An 18,613-nucleotide genomic window follows, 5' to 3' on the forward strand; every position below is an offset into this window, starting at 1 on the left:
TCATCAAAGAAGATAAACAGATGGCAAAGAAGCAAATGAAAAGATAGTCTACATCATTAGACATTAGGGAAATGCAAACCAAAACCACACAAGAAACTATTGTACACCTATTACAATGGCTATAGTTTAAAAACAGTTTGGGGGTGGGGGGTGGCGCCTGGGTGGCTCAGTCAGTTCAGCATCTGACTTCGGCTCAGGTCATGGTCTCACGATTTGTGGGTTCGAGCCGCACATCCAGCTCTGTGCTAACAGCAGAGCCTGGAACCTGCTTCAGATTCTGTGTCTCCCTCTCTCTCTGCCGCTCCCCACTTGCACTCTCTCTCTCCCAAAAATAAACAAACATTAAAAAAAAATTTTTTTAAAAGACAAACTGACAATAGCAAATGCTAACAAGTATGCAGAGCAACTGGAAGTCTAACACACTGCTGGTCGAGGTATAAAATGATTTAGCCACTTTGGAAAACAATCTGACAGTTTCTTATAAAGTTAAACATTCACTTACTATACAACCCGACAATCCTAATCCCTAGGTGTTTACCCAAATGAACTGAAAACTGACACACACACAAGTCTGTGTGTGTGTACCTACAGCAATTTATTCATAATAACCCCAAAATGGAAATAATCCAAGGGATAAACAAACTATGGTACCTCCGAAGGATACAACGCTACTCAGTAATAAAATAATGAAACTTGAAGCAACATGGATAAATCTCAAATGCACTGGTGCCAAAAAAATGGACCCAAAAGGCTACATACCATATATTCCCATTTACATGACAAGCTAACAAAGTCAAAACTTTAGAGGGAAAAAAAAAACGAAAAAAACACAGATCAAAGGGTTACCAGGGGCTAGGAGTGAAAGGGAAGGACTGATCACAAAGGGAGCATGAAGGAAATTCGAGGATCACAGTATTATTCCACATCTTCACTGAAGTTGTGGTGACATTACTGTGTACATCTGTCACAGAAATACATGCTAAAAAGGGTTAATTTTACGGTATGTAAATTATACCTTAATAAGAAGAAAAGAAAAAAGTACTTGGTGATTCAAAAACTGTATTAAAAAGATTATATTGATATGTTATTAAGGCATTTACCTTGATTTTTGTTAAGAAAAACTATATTATTCAGTCATGTAACAAATGCTCATTCAGGGTAAACTCTGAACCAGTACCTGCTATTAAATTATGATTTTATTACTAAAATATTCGCTCTTGGGTGGGAGCGATTTGTTCTTTCTGGGCCTACAACCAACTTCAAGATGTATTTTTTACTGCATTGATGTTGGAGTATAGTAAGGTTCCTAGATTTAACTAGATAGTCTTGCCTAACAGAGGTGTGTATAGATCAAAGTATAGTCCATGTTTACATTCGTACACTATGGGAAGCTTTTCTTACAAAGTGCTATTATAGAAGTTATCCCATAAAACGCCATCCAAAATCCCTTTTAGCTAAGTGTCCTTTAACACAAGCATCTAGTTATAGCAGTAGAGCTAAATATATATATTCTATGAAGTATTTAGCAAGCTAAGGTGATACATGTCCAAACACATACATTTTTATAATAAAGAATTTATTTACTAACCAGCATCACTATTAACTTTGCAAATATATTTTGTAGAAAGTGAACCTTTTCCCCTTCCCCATCAAAACAGATTTTAAGTTGTAGTTTTAAAACACTAAAACACCAGCCAACTTTAAGTAACACTTAAGTAAGCCTGAATTTCTTAAAAAGTCCATTGTCTACTATGTGTTTCCAGTGCTACTTTAAAAGACGTACAGAGACATTCAATATGTTAAATATTACCTATAAAATATACCTTAGAATTATTTTCATAGACTTTTCTATTTGTTAAAGACGTAATCTGTAACAATAATTCTAATGATAACTTCTCGAAACTGTACAGAAGAGGGCTCCATACTAAATTCACAAATCTCTAGTAAGTGAAATTCAAGCAATAAAAAAATGTATATTTGTGTTACTCTACTGGAAAAATGTATGTCAACTTTACCCTGATTTCCTCAGTAAATTTTACTCTTGTGGTTACATGCCATCTTCTAGTTAGTCCATTACTCTTCAGATTTTACACACACACACACACACACACACACACACACACACACAGAGAGAGAGAGAGAGAGAGAGAGAGAGAGAGAGAGAGAGAGAGAGAAATAGAGCACAAACAAACAGAAGTCATAAAGCCAGAGTTCCATGTAAAAGAGCCAGATGACTGGATGTCCCTTCCAAGGAACAAGCCATACTCACCTGTAGGGGGAGTGGAAGAAACAACAGGGGGAGTTGGAGAAGTGAAGCCATCAGCAAGGGTCTGGGCACCCCCAGCAGCAGCGTCTGGGGCAGTGGAGGAAGGGACAGTAGCAGGAACAAGAGGGGCAGGGGCAGATGCAGAAGTAGCAGGAAGGGGAGGAGTACCAGCAGAGCCAGCAGGGGCTGAGGGGAAAGAGGAGTAAGAGGCAGCATTAATGAGGCAGACCCATTAGGCAGGATTAAAAAAGGCATTAGAGAACCTAATGTTAGATATCCAGTGCTTAACACTAACCAAAGAATACAGAGAGTGTTAAAAAAAAAAAAAAAAAAGAAAAAAAATTAAGCTTATACTAAAGGATTATTAGCAAATAATTCAAAATGTTCAGGGTAATGTACAGATTTTTTAATTCATTAGAAACAAGCATTCCATTTTACCTAAAAGCCACTACTCTGGAAGAAAAGTGCTCCCTTTATATTGTAATTTTTAGCATAATATTTTGTAAACAGCATACAAATCTAAACAGAATACACTAGAAAAATAATATTCCATTTTGAATTACACAAATCAGAAAATAAACATATATTTCAGATACAAACACCCTATTTGGTAAAAAAAAAAAAAAAAAAAAAAAAAAGAATTTAGAAAACACAAATCTTTTTTTATGATTTTTAAAAAGGTATTATCTATTTGCTATTGTAAGTAAATTAAATACAAAATATTCGGGGCGCATGGGTGGCTCAGTCGGTTAAAGTGCCCGACTTCGGCTCAGGTCATGATCTCACAGTCCGTGAGTCCGAGCCCCGCATTGGGCTCTGTGCTGACAGCTCAGAGCCTGGAGCTTGCTTCAGATTCTGCGTCTCCTTCTCTCTCTGGCCCTCCCCCGTTCATGCTCTATCTCTCTCTGTCTCAAAAATAAACAAACATTAAAAAAAAATTTTTTTTTTTAAATATTCTATCCTTATGTCTTCTGTGTCATACTTTTAAAATAAAGTTTAACTTTGGTGTCTTCACATTAAACAAGCATATTTTTCTGTTTCAGAAAAAAAAGGTAGTATTTCAGACAGTATTAAATTCCATAAGTCCAATAAATTTAAGTGCCAAAACTACTTTAAAATCTGCCACTGAATGTGATTCTCACACTAAGTACCCACTGTGTCCAAAGGCATGCAATGTCACAACACTGGCTGGAATATAACTCATACCCAGGTGGTACGTGAAACCTCAAAGCACCTACTGAGCCACAGCACCAAAGGCATAAAGCTAAATGACAGAGAAGTATGTGAACATGAACCCAGAAATCACTTGGTCAAAAATAACAAGAGCAGAGGGACAAGTGGATGGCTCAGCCGGTTAAGTGTCCAACTCCTGATTTCAGCTTAGGTCATGATCTCACGATTCATGAGATCTGCACTGAGCACAGAGCCTGCTTGGGATTCTCTCTCTCCTTATCTCTCTTTGCCCCTCCCCTGCTCGCTTGTGCACATGTACACATGCTTTCTCTCTCTCCCTCAAAATAAACATATAAAAAATGCATAAAGATTTCCCAACATTATTAGAGTCCTAAAGAAAACAAAATCCTGATTATGAAAAAAGCCCACTATAGTTAAATCATACATTGAATTCAAACTGAAAAAAGACAAGTAAAGATGAAGTACCATTTGTGTTTTACCTGGAAAGACACTGGGAGGAGAGGGAGTCGGGACAGCAATAGGAACCCCCACGCTCCCACTGCCACTGTTCTCCCGACTGCTGCTCCGACTACTCGGGTGGCTCCCTCCACTACTCCCGCTGCTGCTGAAGAAGTAAGAGCCACCAAAGCATGAGTATTTATATATAGGAAGATACTGCCAGCATTTCCCAAAATTTGCTGAAATGAACATATAGCTAAATAAAGATCATTCAAAAATCTTCCACTTCAAGTATTAATTTCTTAAAACAGGAAAAATACTAAGTTCAAGAAACTTGCTTTGACCATCTTTTAATAAGCATCTATTAAAGAAATTGAAAAAGAAGGAAAAATATAAATATATAAGTGGTAAGTGATAGGGTTCAACATATAAAAATACTATTACTTTCCTTTATTGTCTGAAGAAACTTGTTTTATAATAAAAAGTTTCCCTAAACAGGTTATTTGATTAATAATTAAAAACTAATTTTATTTGTAATAATATCCTGATATACCATTCCATATTAATGTTTTATTGCATATAGTTTTTCATCTGTAAAGTTCCACCAAAAAACAACTTGCAATTTCCCACATCTGATCCATAACTTTTTTTCCCATATCTGGTCCACAACTTTTTCCAGGTCAACTAAACTATTAATTTTGTAGAGAAGTCTGTATTTTAAGATGTCTGTTTTTTCTGTTTTTCAACTTCCTGACCTCAAAGCTTCATTAGAACATGAGAAGAGAGAGGTGGAATCAGATGAGGTTTGGGGGAGTAGAGTGAGGAAAAGAACTTAGTGCTTGGAAAATGAGAGAGATTTAACTGAAGTAATCTGAACAAATTATGGTACTATGACCATCACATTTTGCACTGAGGTAGAGAAAATACCTGTAAGTTCGATTTCTTTGATTCACAGAAGCTGTCCTCACAGGGCTCTGCTGCGAGGGAGCCATATTACGGGTTGGGCTAGGTACGTAATCATTTGGTACCACTGGAGGACGCACTGGCTCCAGTGTGCGATAGGGGGAGTGCCGCCTACAAAAAGAAGAGCGTATGTATTGTGTGATTAGCAAGTTTCGGCACAATAAATTCAAAGAGTTGCCAGTAGTGAAATACAATTTGTATTCAGAGACAGGAAAATGTTTTCACATAACCCAGCTACCAATTTCAGTCTTTCCTTAAGTATCACTTCTTTGTCATTAGGGTGTCAATGAGTATTGCTATCGTTTAGTCTCCAACCTCATTTCCCTGTACTAATGCAATTTTGTTCATTCATTCTCAGAGAGCACAAAGATTCTCCCACCAAGTAAGCCAGTGTTTCCCAGACTTTTTTTTTAATGAGTTCGAATTATTTTAGTACCATGCCAAAGTTTCCCAACTGTACTGCATGAATGCACTAATTATCTTCCTCACCCCTCTCTCCCTAACCAAAGATATTCAAAGATAGGGTAAATAAATCTATAATTTGGCTCCACAACCCCCCACAGTGATCATCAAGAGCAACTCTAACAAGTCATTTCCCTTTCTATTTAGTAAATACATAGACTTGCACTACACATCCACACACAGAAATACACAAGTTAATCTCCTCTCCTTGCATTCTCCCCTCACTTCCTTTCTCACCTCACTCAACTTTTACCTTGATCTCTTTTACCTCTTACCTTCCTTAGTGTTCAACATTTAAAAGGGAGAGGAAAAAAAAAAAAAGACCACCTAAGTCTTTCTACTTATTTTGCTTTGGACTGTAAAGTACAAAACAGACTGGATTTTATTAATATATTTCCTTCTTCTCAAAATCTCCTTTAAAAGGAAGAGAATGAGAAAAGAGGAGCAGCCCCTGGGTGGCTCAACTGGCTAAGCATCTGACTTCAGCTCAGGTCATGATCTCACGGCTTATGAGTTAGAGCCTCGCATTGGGTTCTCTGCTGTCAGCACGGAGGCTGCTTCAGTTTGGGTCCTGTCTCCCTCTCTCTCTGCCCCTCCCCAGCTCGTGCTTTCTGTCTCAAAAATAAATAAAAACATCAAAAATAAATTCAAAAAAAGAGGAAATATGATAGGAAATAGGATGCACAATGGCATATTAATGATTATTAAATTAGTTCTCATCTCTAAGTTTCTAAATTCTTTATGACAATGATAAATACTCAACTGACATGAAAGTGACATTCTGCAGATACAATTCTGGTTTCTAAAGAATAAAAATTGGGATCTCAAGATGTGAAAATTAAAAAGCTATCTTTTCCTGAAATGATGTAACTCCCTTACAAATTTCTCAATAATTCACTCCTCCCAGGGTCCCAAGGTTCCTTTAAATACAGTTTTCCTGGGCTACTCAATAGCCCAGATAGATTTTCAGTGAGATCACTTTGTAGTGACCCTGTCCACTCTACTACCCTCAAAATCTTGCATAAACACATATGTACATTAATAATTAAAAATAAGCAGTAGTGCCTGGGTGGCTCAGTCGGTCAGCATCTGACTCTTGATTTCAGCTCAGGTCATGATCCCAGGGTGGTAGGATGGAGCCCCACATCAGGCTCTGCACTGAGTGTGGAGGCTGGAGATTCCTCTCCCTCTCTCTCTCTCTCTCTCTTTCTGCCCCTCTCCCCCACCTGCTCTCTTCTCTCTCTAAAAAATAAAAAAATAAGTAAAAATAAGTAAAGGGCACTAGATGATATAGTACGTCCAAGGAAGGAAAAGGAATATCAGGAATGTGGATTTAAAATACTACAAAGTGGGGTGCCTATGTGGCTCAGTAGGTTAAGCGTCGGACTTCTACTTAGGTCATCATCTCATGGTTTATGAGTTCAAGCCCCGCATCATGCTCTGCATTGACAGCTCAGAGCCTGCTTTGGATTCTGGGTGTCTGTCTGTCTGTCTGTCTGTCTCTCTCTCTCTTTCTGTCCTGCCCCCACTCTTTCTCTCTCTCAAAAATAAACATTTAAAAAAATAAATAAAATGCGAAAGAGTTTAGGGGTGCCTGGGTGGCTCAGTCAATTGAGCATCAGACTCTTGATTTTGGTTCAGATCATGATCCCAGCATTGTGGGATTGAGCCCTGGGTCGGGCTCTGTGCTGAGGTGAAGCCTGCTGAGGATCCCTCTCTCCCCCTGCCTCTCTCCCCCATTCGTGCTCTCTCTAAAATTAAAAAAAAAAAAATACTAAAAAGATTAGGCATTTCTGAAATTATAATGTAAATATAAAAAAAAAAAATAAGATACGGATTCATTTCCAAACATCTCATTTCCAGACAATAAAAATGTTCTGTTTCATGCAGACAAAAACCCTTGCTGACTGAGAACAATACAGTGAAGGCAATGATAAATACAAAGTAAAAAATAAGGGCCAAAGGAACAAAATATGATGGCTAGACAAAGATTATGCAAAAACGCTACGCTGTGACCATCAACTGGTTTGTGGTGCTCAGCAACTCTGGTCTCCAAAGATCCTGCAGAGCCCTTGCTAATACACAAGGGAAACAAATACTGGTATATGAATACATCTTCAAAATTTGAGAGCAACAGAAAGTTTTCTTTTACTAAGAGGACAGTGGGTTACCTTGCTAACAATCTTGACTTAAAACCTAACAAAATCTGTTAGGTACTACATATAATAGAAATATAGACATTCCACAGGAAAACAAATACTTCCTCTTGATCTCTCTACTCTTACATCTGCACCACTACAGCCTACCATGTCATCAACATACTACACTGAATGGGAATGCAAGCTGGTGTAGCCACTCTGGAAAACAGTATGGAGGTTCCTCAAAAAACTAAAAACAGAACTACCCTACGACCCAGAAATTGCACCACTAGGCATTTATCCAAGGGATACAGGTGTGCTGTTTTGAAGGGACACATGCACCCCTCATGTTTATAGCAGCACTATCAACAATAGCCAAAGTATGGAAAGAAGGGATGAATGGATAAAGAAGATGTGGTATATATATATATAATGGAGTATGACTCGGCTATCAAAAAGAATGAAATCTTGACATTTGCAACTATGTGGATGGAACTAGAAGGTATTATGCTAAGTGAAATTAGTCAGAGAAAGACAAAAATCATATGACTTCACTCATATGAGGACTTTAAGAGACAAAACAGATGAACATAAGGAAAGGGAAACAAAAATAATATAAAAACAGGGAGGGGAACAAAACAGAAGAGACTCATAAACATGAGAACTGAGGGTTACTGGAAGGGTTCTGGGAGGGAGGATGGGCTAAATGGGTAAGGGCACTAAGGAATCTACTCCTGAAATCATTGTTGCACTATATGCTAACTAATTTGGATGTAAATTTTAAAAAATATAAAAATTAAATAAATAGATAGATAAATAAATAAATAAATAAAAACATACTACACTGAAGTTTAAATCTTATTTGATCTACTAGATGCTTTCCTCTCTAATCTAAGCAGAATTTGTTTTGCTGACCCCAAATAAAATCATCCTATTCCTGGCCGGAATTAATTTTTATCCTTTTATTTCCCATTGTCCTAACTATAATTCCTCTACCAACATTATCTTCTTTTATATTCTAATTCATCTTGTCCTGTCCTAATTAGTTTTTTTGTCATTTTCTTTTTTCCCTTTTCTTTTCTTTCTTTTCAGTTTTTTTGGTTATGGTTTTTTTTGTTTGGTTGGTTTTTTTGTTTTTTTTTTTTTGGTGAGGGGGCCAAAAACAAGATTGTCAATTTAAAAAATTTTAAGCATGTATCATCAAGCCAATGGGTATCAAAACATTTTGTCTTTGTCTTACACATTTTTTGAAAAATCCAATTTGTGGTACAATGACTCTGAAAAGTTGATAGAGAACAAATATTACCCCCTTTTACAGATGAAAAAACTGAATTGCTAAGAGACTGACTATGCAAAACCACAGAGCAGGAGCACAGCTGGACTACCATTTTAGTCATCTGGCTTTTGGGATACATTTTGTCCACCTGATCACAAATCTCCATGATAAACCAAATGTTTATATTATGATGCTACAGAAGAAAAATGTTAAGCTTTTACATTAAATGGCCATTTCTGCCAAAAGTCAAATCCAGAGCTCACTTCTGTGAGATAGAATTAAAGCTCAGTATTCTCATAACCACACAAGACATACAGAATTTTATAATTTACAGTGTTTCCAGAAGAATAGTCTAAAATAAGCACAATCAGAATACTCTAAAAGATTTCTGAAATTAGAGTACAATTTATAATAAACCATGAACTTGGGCTAGGATTTTACCTCAAATTTAAAATTCAACAGAAAAATAGCTTTCAGACAAAATCTTTTTAAAATTATAAAGATGTTTCCCAGAAAAAAGGATAAACTTGGGAAGAAAATGTTCTTGTTTCAAATATTAAAAAATAGTTTAAACACATGTAGTGTTTAGTTTTCAACAACACTACATGAAGTGGTTTTCAATTATTACATACTTACCCAAGTGTCCCTTTCCCTGACATAGGGGGACTGGGGGGTTTCTGAGTTGGAGGTGTTGTACGCGGCAGCCCACCCATCTTCATATTCTGGGTACTCACCTAAAAAAATTTGGAGGAAAAATCAACTCGTATGCAGTGAAACAAAATGTCACTTTTGGGAAATAATGTTATGCTATTTAACAAAGGAGGGGAAGGTTTAAATAGGAAAAAAAAAATTAGAGGCCATGCATTTCATATGCAATTTCTACTCTACTTATTCTACAGTTGTACTCAAAGGACTCTTCCTAACATGAGATTTTCAAATGATTGTAAACTTGTATGCAAAGACTGTATTTGCCATTAGGCCATCACACCAACAGATCACTGGTTAGACTATTTGATACTATATTTAATTGAAATTAAATAGGATAACCATAAGAACTTTAGTTTTAACAAAGAAAAACTTGGTCAAAAACAATAATGCCTTTAAAACAATTCCTTGTTTTTTAGATAGCAAGTATATCATAAAAAATACATGTTTCCCAATAAAATATGCAGTATAGTTTTGATCCATTGTAACTAGAGAATACAAAGTCAAATTGTATGATATACCAAAAAATTTTTAGTTTTTAAAATAGTGGATCAGCCTTACAATTCAGATTTCTTTAACGTTCTTTTATGAAGGAATCACCTACCTGAAAGCTGCCAGAAGTTAAGTCATGTTCCTAAACATCTGAACTAGAAAGTTAGGGCTGAGATATCCCATTCAATTATGAGCAATACAGAGGCCAAAGGCAATGTACTAGTTCCAATGGGAATTAGACCCACTCAGGCCAAAAATAAAGATTATGGGAAAGATGTAACATCGTCCTAAATCAGAGCTGGGCCATCACTCCTCACTATTCCATCTCTCCCTAATTGAAAATATGAGAGAAAGAAGAGTAGTATAATCTGGAAACAAATGATGCCACCAAAGAAGTATATCAGCATTCATATAGAAAGCCCTAGAAATCTGGATATCTTAAAGAGGTAAGAGAAGTCATTCACAAATATAGTTCAAATGCAATCTCAAATTGTCTGAGATTACCAGTGGGTTAGAGTAAATATGTTCAACATATAGGTTCATACCTGACCCTATTTTAAGCCCCCAATATTGTGGATTACCAAACACTTCAAAAAAAGATATTAACTTTTCTAATAAGATTATGTCTGGAGTATTCCATTTTATTTATAAAATGAAACTGCAAGACATTACACCACTGAAATCAGAATGTATTTATAACTATAATTTCAAAATATAAATTTTAAGAAAACAAATCATAACCAAATACAGAGTATTGAGGCTGCCAAAATTACTCTGGCTTAAATGAAATTTTTAAAAATTCTGAAATACTACTTGTTACCTGAATAGGCAAGAAATAATATATCATGAAACAAACTCTGCAAATGAATAAGCCCAGTGAACAAGTTGTGTGTGATGTTAAAACAATCTTTAATGACAAATGATACCTTTGAGATGTCAATATTTTTTCAAGTGAAACGTTTATCTGGAATCCTTTGGTGTTACTTTTAATAAATACAAAACAAACCAGTTATCAAGTAAGACAGATTAACTTATCCTTGTTCCCCCCTCATTAATAAGCAGAGGGTATACTAATCATATCTTAAAATGAAAATGCCAGAAGTTTTTAAAACATCAATCCACATTTAGGTAAAATTTCAAGAGTAATAGGACAAATAACCAGTAGCTTTTCAAACTGTAAATCTTAATTTATGATATCAGATTTTTTATAGTAATAACCAAAGTCCTTTAAGCTCAACCTTAAACAACATAAAACCCAAAGTTACTTTAAGTGATGAGGGAGAAGTAGGTGAGCCAACACTAAACTACATCAATTTGCTAGAAACAGGAAGGAAAAGGAGCAGCAGTAGAAAAAGTAAAAGAGAATTTTATTCTATATATGGAATAGTTAAAATACTTGAAAACAGCTTTTCAACTTTGATTCAAGGTTTTGGCATGTAAAGTGTTTTTATTTAAATTGCAGTATCTTCTAGAAGTCTTTTAATCTATAAAAATATATAAAATAAACAACCTATATATTAAAATCCAGTGGACAGTTCCATAAACAAAACTTGATACATTTTATGATCTGTAGAATCATCAAATGATTGTATCTGCTTGGTTAATGGGGTTTGGATAAGTAACTTAAATCATGTAAGAAACCAGAGTCCCTGTAGAATGTCCAAAAAATCTGTAATTTTATACTTTATTGATACTGTACCTTTATATGAAGCTAAAAGAGTTTTTCAATACTTCTTCAAGGTGGTTTTCCTTTGTGAAAAAGGCTAAGTAAAACGAATATGCTATGCAGAGTATAAATACTGCCATCTAATTTGAGGAAAAGAGCAAGAACAGGAATAACTGCCAAACAAAACTTAATGTGTCGGGGCGCCTGTGTGGCTCAGTCACTTAAGCATCTGACTTCGGCTCAGGTCATGATCTCACGGTTTGTGAGTTCAAGCCCCGCGTTGGGCTCTGTGCTGACAGCTCAGAGCCTGGAGCCTGTTTCAGATTCTGTGTCTCCCTCTCTCTGCCCCTCCCATCCTCATGCTCTGTCTCTCAATAATAAAGAAATGTTAAAAAAAAAAAACAAATAAAAACTTAACATGTTTATCACAGGCAGGATCTGTATTATAATTAAAGAAAGTTTATTTCAAATATAAAATAATTTGATTAAAAAAATTCACTTGATAGCCATCATGGTTCTAAACACTATTTTGAGGGAAGTTTATGGAGGAGACATCACTTCCTCACAAGCAGCAGAACACAGGACTAAAGTTTGTGTGTGGAGAAGTGGACAGCCGGGGGGGTGGGAGGGAGAGAAAGACAGGAGAACGAGAATGCACCATAAACTCAGGACAAAGAAAACAAAAGCAGAGCTACACTTACTTCATTACAGCAATTCCACATGAAACTTTAAAACAAACTATAAACATAAGCAGAACTATCATCTGGTTCATAAACATGCAGTTAATGGTCCTGAATCATGAGTGTGCGTGCTCATTATACTTCAAAGTCTTTTTTGGAAATCAGAATGAAGCTTTTAACCATCGAATTATGTGGGCATTTTTTAATTCTATAAAGGGGAAAGTCATCATTGAGAGCTAAGTAAAGCAGGTATTAGGTATAAGGAGGAAACAGTAGGAAACATTCCCCCCCTTTTTTCCCCACCAAAAAGAAATCCTCAAAACAGAAGAATTATTTCATTTAAGTGACAATGCTCAAATACTTTGCCATTGGCCTGTGACTAAGGAATGTAGGTAATACTGGAGGTAGAAAAGTTCTTTTATGTTCAAAGAGTGGTCCTATCTCCCAGGCTTTGGAGATCTCTACAACTGGCACCAAGCATCAAGCTCATTCTTATGGCCTTAATATTTCTTCTACAGTGCTCCTACTCTCCTGCTCTATGCTTTTTTGGTACATTCAATAACTCCTTGAACCTTGATATATCAAAATACAATGTTTATTACAAATCTCAGTGCTTTTTCAGAACCCTGTGAACTTCAGTATTTTTTATAAAGCTGGCTGGCCAGATATCTCTAGTTCACAAAGGACACTTCTGCTATGAAGAAGTCTCCCACTGACAGATGACCTGCTGTGACAGAATAGTGCCAGACACATTCTAAAATGGTATCTGTGGTATATTCCTCATTTATCAACCACTTTTCATCTACCAGACTAGTAGGCACAAGGGTAAAGGAATATGAAAAATTTTTTTTCTAATTTTTAACATTTATTTGTTATTAAGAGATAGAGAAAGAGCATGAGCATGGGAGGGGCAGAGAGAGGGGGAGACACAGAATCCGAAGCAGGCTCCAGGCTCCGAGCTGTCAGCACAGAGCCCAACGCAGGGCTCGAACCCACAAACCACAAGATCATGGCCTGAGCCGAAGTCGGATGCTTAACTGACTGAGCCACCCAGGCACGCCAAGGAATATGAAAATTAAGGGAGACATGGCAGGGGGTCAGAATGAGACACAAAGGCCTATAAAATGATTTCTCTGCTTTTAAAGAACTTAGAATATTTTAGAATAAGACTATGTTTTAAACAAAAAGGAATGTCTACAAATTATATAGAAATCTCCAAAAAAGAAATATCAGTATTAATAAACATTTTTTTAAAATTTTTTTTTTCAACGTTTTTTATTTATTTTTGGGACAGAGAGAGACAGAGCATGAACGGGGGAGGGGCAGAGAGAGGGAGACACAGAATCGGAAACAGGCTCCAGGCTCCGAGCCATCAGCCCAGAGCCCGACGCAGGGCTCGAACTCACGGACCGCGAGATCGTGACCTGGCTGAAGTCGGACGCTTAACCGACTGCGCCACCCAGGCGCCCCTAATAAACATTTTTAAAAAGCAGGATTTAAATATACAAGGAGGAGTAGTATTATAGTTCAGGTAAATTACACTTTTATATGGCCTCAGGTACATACTAAAACACTTCCAATATGGCATTCCACCATTTAGTTTTTTATGCCTTTTGTTGTACAAATATCACGACATTGTTTTCAAAGGTCTTATGAATTAAACTCTACAACTTGTTCTCCCCACTTAAGAAAAAAACCTAAATTAACCACCATCACAACACGCTGTACAAAATGTTAAAAATTCAACTTTTAGTACAGAGGATTCTTCTGAGTCCAATCCCATGTGTTTGGTCCCAAAGTGTTATCTTTGTTTAGAGTCTGAAAGGCATCAAAAGTCTAACAGCAACAAGAGCAAAGACAGAACTCATGAACAGCTGAGGAAATCAAAGTAGCAGATAATCCTACCAACAAACATCAGGAGACTTCTAGGGCACTTGATATAACCCACAGGTCTCCAAGCTCAGCTGGAAAACCACTTAACTGGTTTATTATCCACAGTCCTTTCCAACTTTAACATTTTTAAATTCTATTTTCTACCTTAATGTATTATATTATTCCATTCATCACCCTTTGAAAACCAATCATTTTTATACTGGCACTAAAAGAGAAATAATTTGTTATATGCTGAATACTTTTTTCACTCTACTTTGTTTTGGTTCACCAAAAATTATTAACAATGTGCTTTAAAAAAAGAGGGGAGGGGGACAGGAAGGAAGAAAAGACAGAACGTTGGTGCATTGTAGCTTCTAGGATGAATGCAGGGTACTCTTCTCGCTCAGTAAACTGCACCCAGATATAACAGCAACACCTATATAGAGCCACAGTACCCAAAGAGTGAAGGTTTTTGGTACAAAGAGCAAAGATGTTAAGGAATCTTCTCCAAGTGTGATATTTCCTTGCTTTCTAGGAGCTTCTCTCATTTCCCACTCATTTTGGTCTATCTCTCACATGAACAGATCCTGAACCCAGGAAGGTCAAGAAGGAATCTGGAGGAAATGAGCATGGGATAGCAGCTTAGGCAAGCTGGTCTAAACTTAAGAGGAAAAGAATTAGTCCATTTCTGTGTTTCATTCAGGTAATCTTTCTGTTCTCTTCAATCACTTTAAAACATCAACAGCCAAAATCTGCATATAGTATTTACAGGAAAAGAGCCAAGCAACTACACACTGCTTTGGGTGTAGTTCTTTGTGTGTTATGCAAAAGCAATCTCCTCACAATTCCACATGCCTTCACTCAGCAAGACTGAGGGCTTGGAGCCAACATCATCTATTCAATAACACAAGAAGTACATTTGCCTCAACTCCTCTAGTCACATCTCTCTATCAGATCTGTTGAAATGTCAGTGGCCGTGGTTAATAGTTAATGATTCAGATCTCAGTTATTTTCCTGTTATCAGTTTCTATACTGAAGACATGGCAAATAACAGGGTTTAGAAAGAAAATGTAGTTGAAAATAAATTACAAGGGTCAGGGTCAGTTAAGAAAATAAGAACAAAAAGGAAATGCATGCTTAGTTTGGTGAATATGATTTTAGTAACTGTATTTAAAAGAGACTTCTTGAATATACTTGAATGTCTTTTACCATTAATTCTCCAAAATACTAAAACTGTAAAAAAAAAAAAAGAAAAGAAAAAAACACCTAAACTGTTACTGAAACACATAACAAAATATTTCTCTAATTTTTAACCTGTTGTTAAATATTATCATGAACTTTTGATGTTTTGATATAATTAATATTCAGCTAGAAAAACTCTTAAAATGAGTTTATATTGAAATATTGGAAAAAAAGAAACTAATCTTGATTTTTGCAAAATACATGATACTGCAACTTAAAAAAAAACCCATAACACTGAATTATTTTCCACTTCTCACTTTCTTTACATTCACTAAGAGTCAAGAGATAATGACATACTGGCCACAAGTGTATAATAAAGCACACCATTTATAGAATAAAAAGGCTATTACACAGGGGGAGGGTTAAATGAAGCACATTAGTTGGCCCTCCAATCCATAACATAAATTCTACATTTACAAAAATCCAGCTAATTTTACTCCATAATGACATTTTATGATACGGTAACTTACATTTTATTTTCACAAAACATATTAACATTGCAAAATAAGCATTTATTCAAAAATATTTACTAAGCCACTAGTGTGTGTGTCAGGCACTGTTCTAGGAGCACAGGACAAGGTGGTGAACAACACAAAAAAATCTGCCCTCACAGAACATGAAGACACACCACAAAGTTGCATGACAAGAAGTTTTAAATATTAAAAAGAGGAATTATTTGTTGATTTTAGAAGGCCAAGTGCCGAGTATCTCTTCACTCCCCATATGTAATATTCTACATAAGAACAAAGAATGGAAATCCAGCCCTGGAATCTCTTACCTTAAATCTAAGCAACCACTTAATGCATAAATGGAGCAAATAAAAGAGGTAAGGAAAAAAAGCATTGAAAGGTTAGTTGGAACTTCAGGATGTGAAGAGAAAGGAAAAAAACAAAGAAAAAACAAGTTAAGCATTCAGCATTAAAAAATAATGTTTCAGTAGATCATAGAAAGAGTGGTCAAAGCAGAATGTGTCATGAACAGGAAGGTTTTTTGATGAAATTATATGACATTGCTTTATTCAAAAAACATTATTAAAGATTTCTTCACATTAGTGTCGCCTAAACACTAAAAGTCCAAACAAGAAGGACTACAGAGTCCCAAAAGAGTAATATTTTACTTGAATTAAGTAAGAATTGGAGTGGGAAGGAAATCATGTTTTTATTATGTAAATGGGCAAGCACAAATATTATGCTTTATTCTAAGTGCCTTTTGGAAGTAGATTCCAGCAGTATCCTAAAATTTTCTATTTGCAGTTATTAGCCTTGAAAAAAAATCTCAAAATTATAAAATTTTAAGTATTTTATAAAATTAAATATCAAATTCCAGATAATAATGCTTATATTAAAATTCTAAGAAAAATACTTTTTTTAATTATACTGTATGTTTTCTTTTACCAAGACATACATTAAATTTAGACTTAACTGATTTCTAGCCATACTAGTATAGTGTATTTTTTTAATTTACATTTGCTTATATATAAAGACATAACTGCATAAACTATACAGTTTCACTTATAAGTATATTGTATATATTTATCCAAAGTCACATTTAATAAGTCACTGCCTTTCAAATCAATGATTAAGATGTAAACTTTAAGTTACTTAATACTTAGCTGATGCTCCAAATAGTTTAAGTATAAATACCAATTTCATTGAAATTTATATGCACTTCAGTTTTGATCACGGTATTTTATATATACAGCAGGCACTCTAATACATTTTAAAAGATAGCCCAAACACATAATGGCTACATATTCAAAATGGGTAGAAATATTAATTCACATATTACTTTTGTCTACACTATTCTCAGCCAAATGTTAAGACAGAATTATTTTAGAAAAATTCAAAGTACATGTTTGTTTACATATGTTCTTTCTGAAAACTAATGCCAGAAGCTTGCTGATAAATTCTTGAGGTAAGGTAAATACTTTAATAACATGCTAAGTAATCTTTTAATCAGTCATATTAAGTCATTAAAAGACTACAGAAATTATACCACACTTATTTGCCCAATCTACATGAGGTATTATCATAACTGTTTAAATAAATGCATTTCATTTACAGATGACTGCTTAAAACTTGACAACATAGCACTAAGAAGAAGCAAGAAGGATAAAATAGTTATAGTAGTAAGGAATCTTCAGAACCACAACTGGGCCAAAACTTGGGCCTCCAGAAAAGATAAAAGCTTCATTTTCTAAAGTGTTTCATTATGGACTGCTATTTTTAAAAGGCTGACAAAAATTATACTTACCTTTACTCCATGTCCAATATCATCTAGAATTGTATAGTCAATAGGTTTTCTAATATAACGAACTGGTCGTTCAAGATTGGCTGGAGCAATAATCTTATGTGTCCTTGAAGTGTTTTTATTGGTAGTCAAAATACCAATCTCTCTTCTTGCAACTTTCTCTTTATGAATATCAACGGTCTGAAAAATATAAGTGCAACACGAGAATGTATAGTTCTAATAACCGGAAAGTCAAAATATAGGTGCTCAGTGACTTAACATCATTATTTATATTCTTAACCCCAATTGCTAAATTTTCTCCTTTTTGGACCTACTGGCTTTCTCCATTTCTAGGCTAAAGCAAGGGCTGGCAAATCATGGCTGGCAGACCAAATCTGGCCCACTAAGTTTTTTACCACCTGAAGTTTTTTGTTTTTACAACCCAGGAGTGGTATTTACATGTTTTGATGGTTTTAAAAAGTCTAAAGAAAATTAGTGCCATGACATGTGAAAATTATACAGAATTCAAATTTCAGTTTCTATACATAAAATTTTATTGGACCACTGCCATTCTACTCACTTACATATTTTCATATTACAAAGGCAGAGATGAATGTTGTAACAAAGACTGTATGGCCTGCAAAGCCTAAAATATTTATTAGCTGGGCCTTTACAGAAAAAGTTTGCCAATCCTTAGGTTAAAGCATGCTAATTTTTTCCCAAACCCCATTTATATTTATACTAATACAATGATCAAGAAAGCCCCAGTGGTTAAGTTGGTTACATTTTAAAATAACCTATTAGTGTAATTTCCATTGGTGTTTAAATGCCTTTTCTATTAAAAAAAAAAAAAAAAGGAGCCTGGGTGGCTCAGTAGGTTGAGCGTCCAACTTCGGCTCAGGTCATGATCTTGCAGTTCGTGAGTTCGAGCCCCACATCAGGCTCTGTGATGACAGCTCAGAACATGGAGTCTGCTTCAGAATCTGTGAC

The 18,613-nt window shown here is 35.4% G+C and overlaps 1 protein-coding gene across 43 annotated transcripts in view; it reads right to left on the minus strand.

Annotated features, from left to right (window-relative positions):
- The window catches only part of ABI2 (abl interactor 2), a 115,810-nt gene that overhangs the window by 35,240 nt on the left and 61,957 nt on the right, over window positions 1-18,613 (minus strand). For 7 of the 43 annotated variants that reach the window (XM_058708174.1, XM_058708144.1, XM_058708170.1 and 4 more), the window contains exons 3-8: window positions 17,648-17,824; window positions 16,173-16,190; window positions 9,374-9,471; window positions 4,826-4,972; window positions 3,940-4,064; window positions 2,270-2,452 (exon numbers count right to left, since the gene is read on the minus strand). In XM_058708174.1, coding sequence (XP_058564157.1) covers window positions 2,270-2,452; window positions 3,940-4,064; window positions 4,826-4,972; window positions 9,374-9,471; window positions 16,173-16,190; window positions 17,648-17,824 — 748 coding nt within the window. The remainder of the gene's footprint in view (window positions 1-2,269; window positions 2,453-3,939; window positions 4,065-4,825; window positions 4,973-9,373; window positions 9,472-16,172; window positions 16,191-17,647; window positions 17,825-18,613) is intronic. The other 36 variants (XM_058708492.1, XM_058708375.1, XM_058708295.1 and 33 more) reach the window with 13 other exon arrangements.

The sequence above is a fragment of the Neofelis nebulosa genome, chromosome 2, assembly GCF_028018385.1.
Source record: "Neofelis nebulosa isolate mNeoNeb1 chromosome 2, mNeoNeb1.pri, whole genome shotgun sequence".
Taxonomy (NCBI): domain Eukaryota; kingdom Metazoa; phylum Chordata; class Mammalia; order Carnivora; family Felidae; genus Neofelis; species Neofelis nebulosa.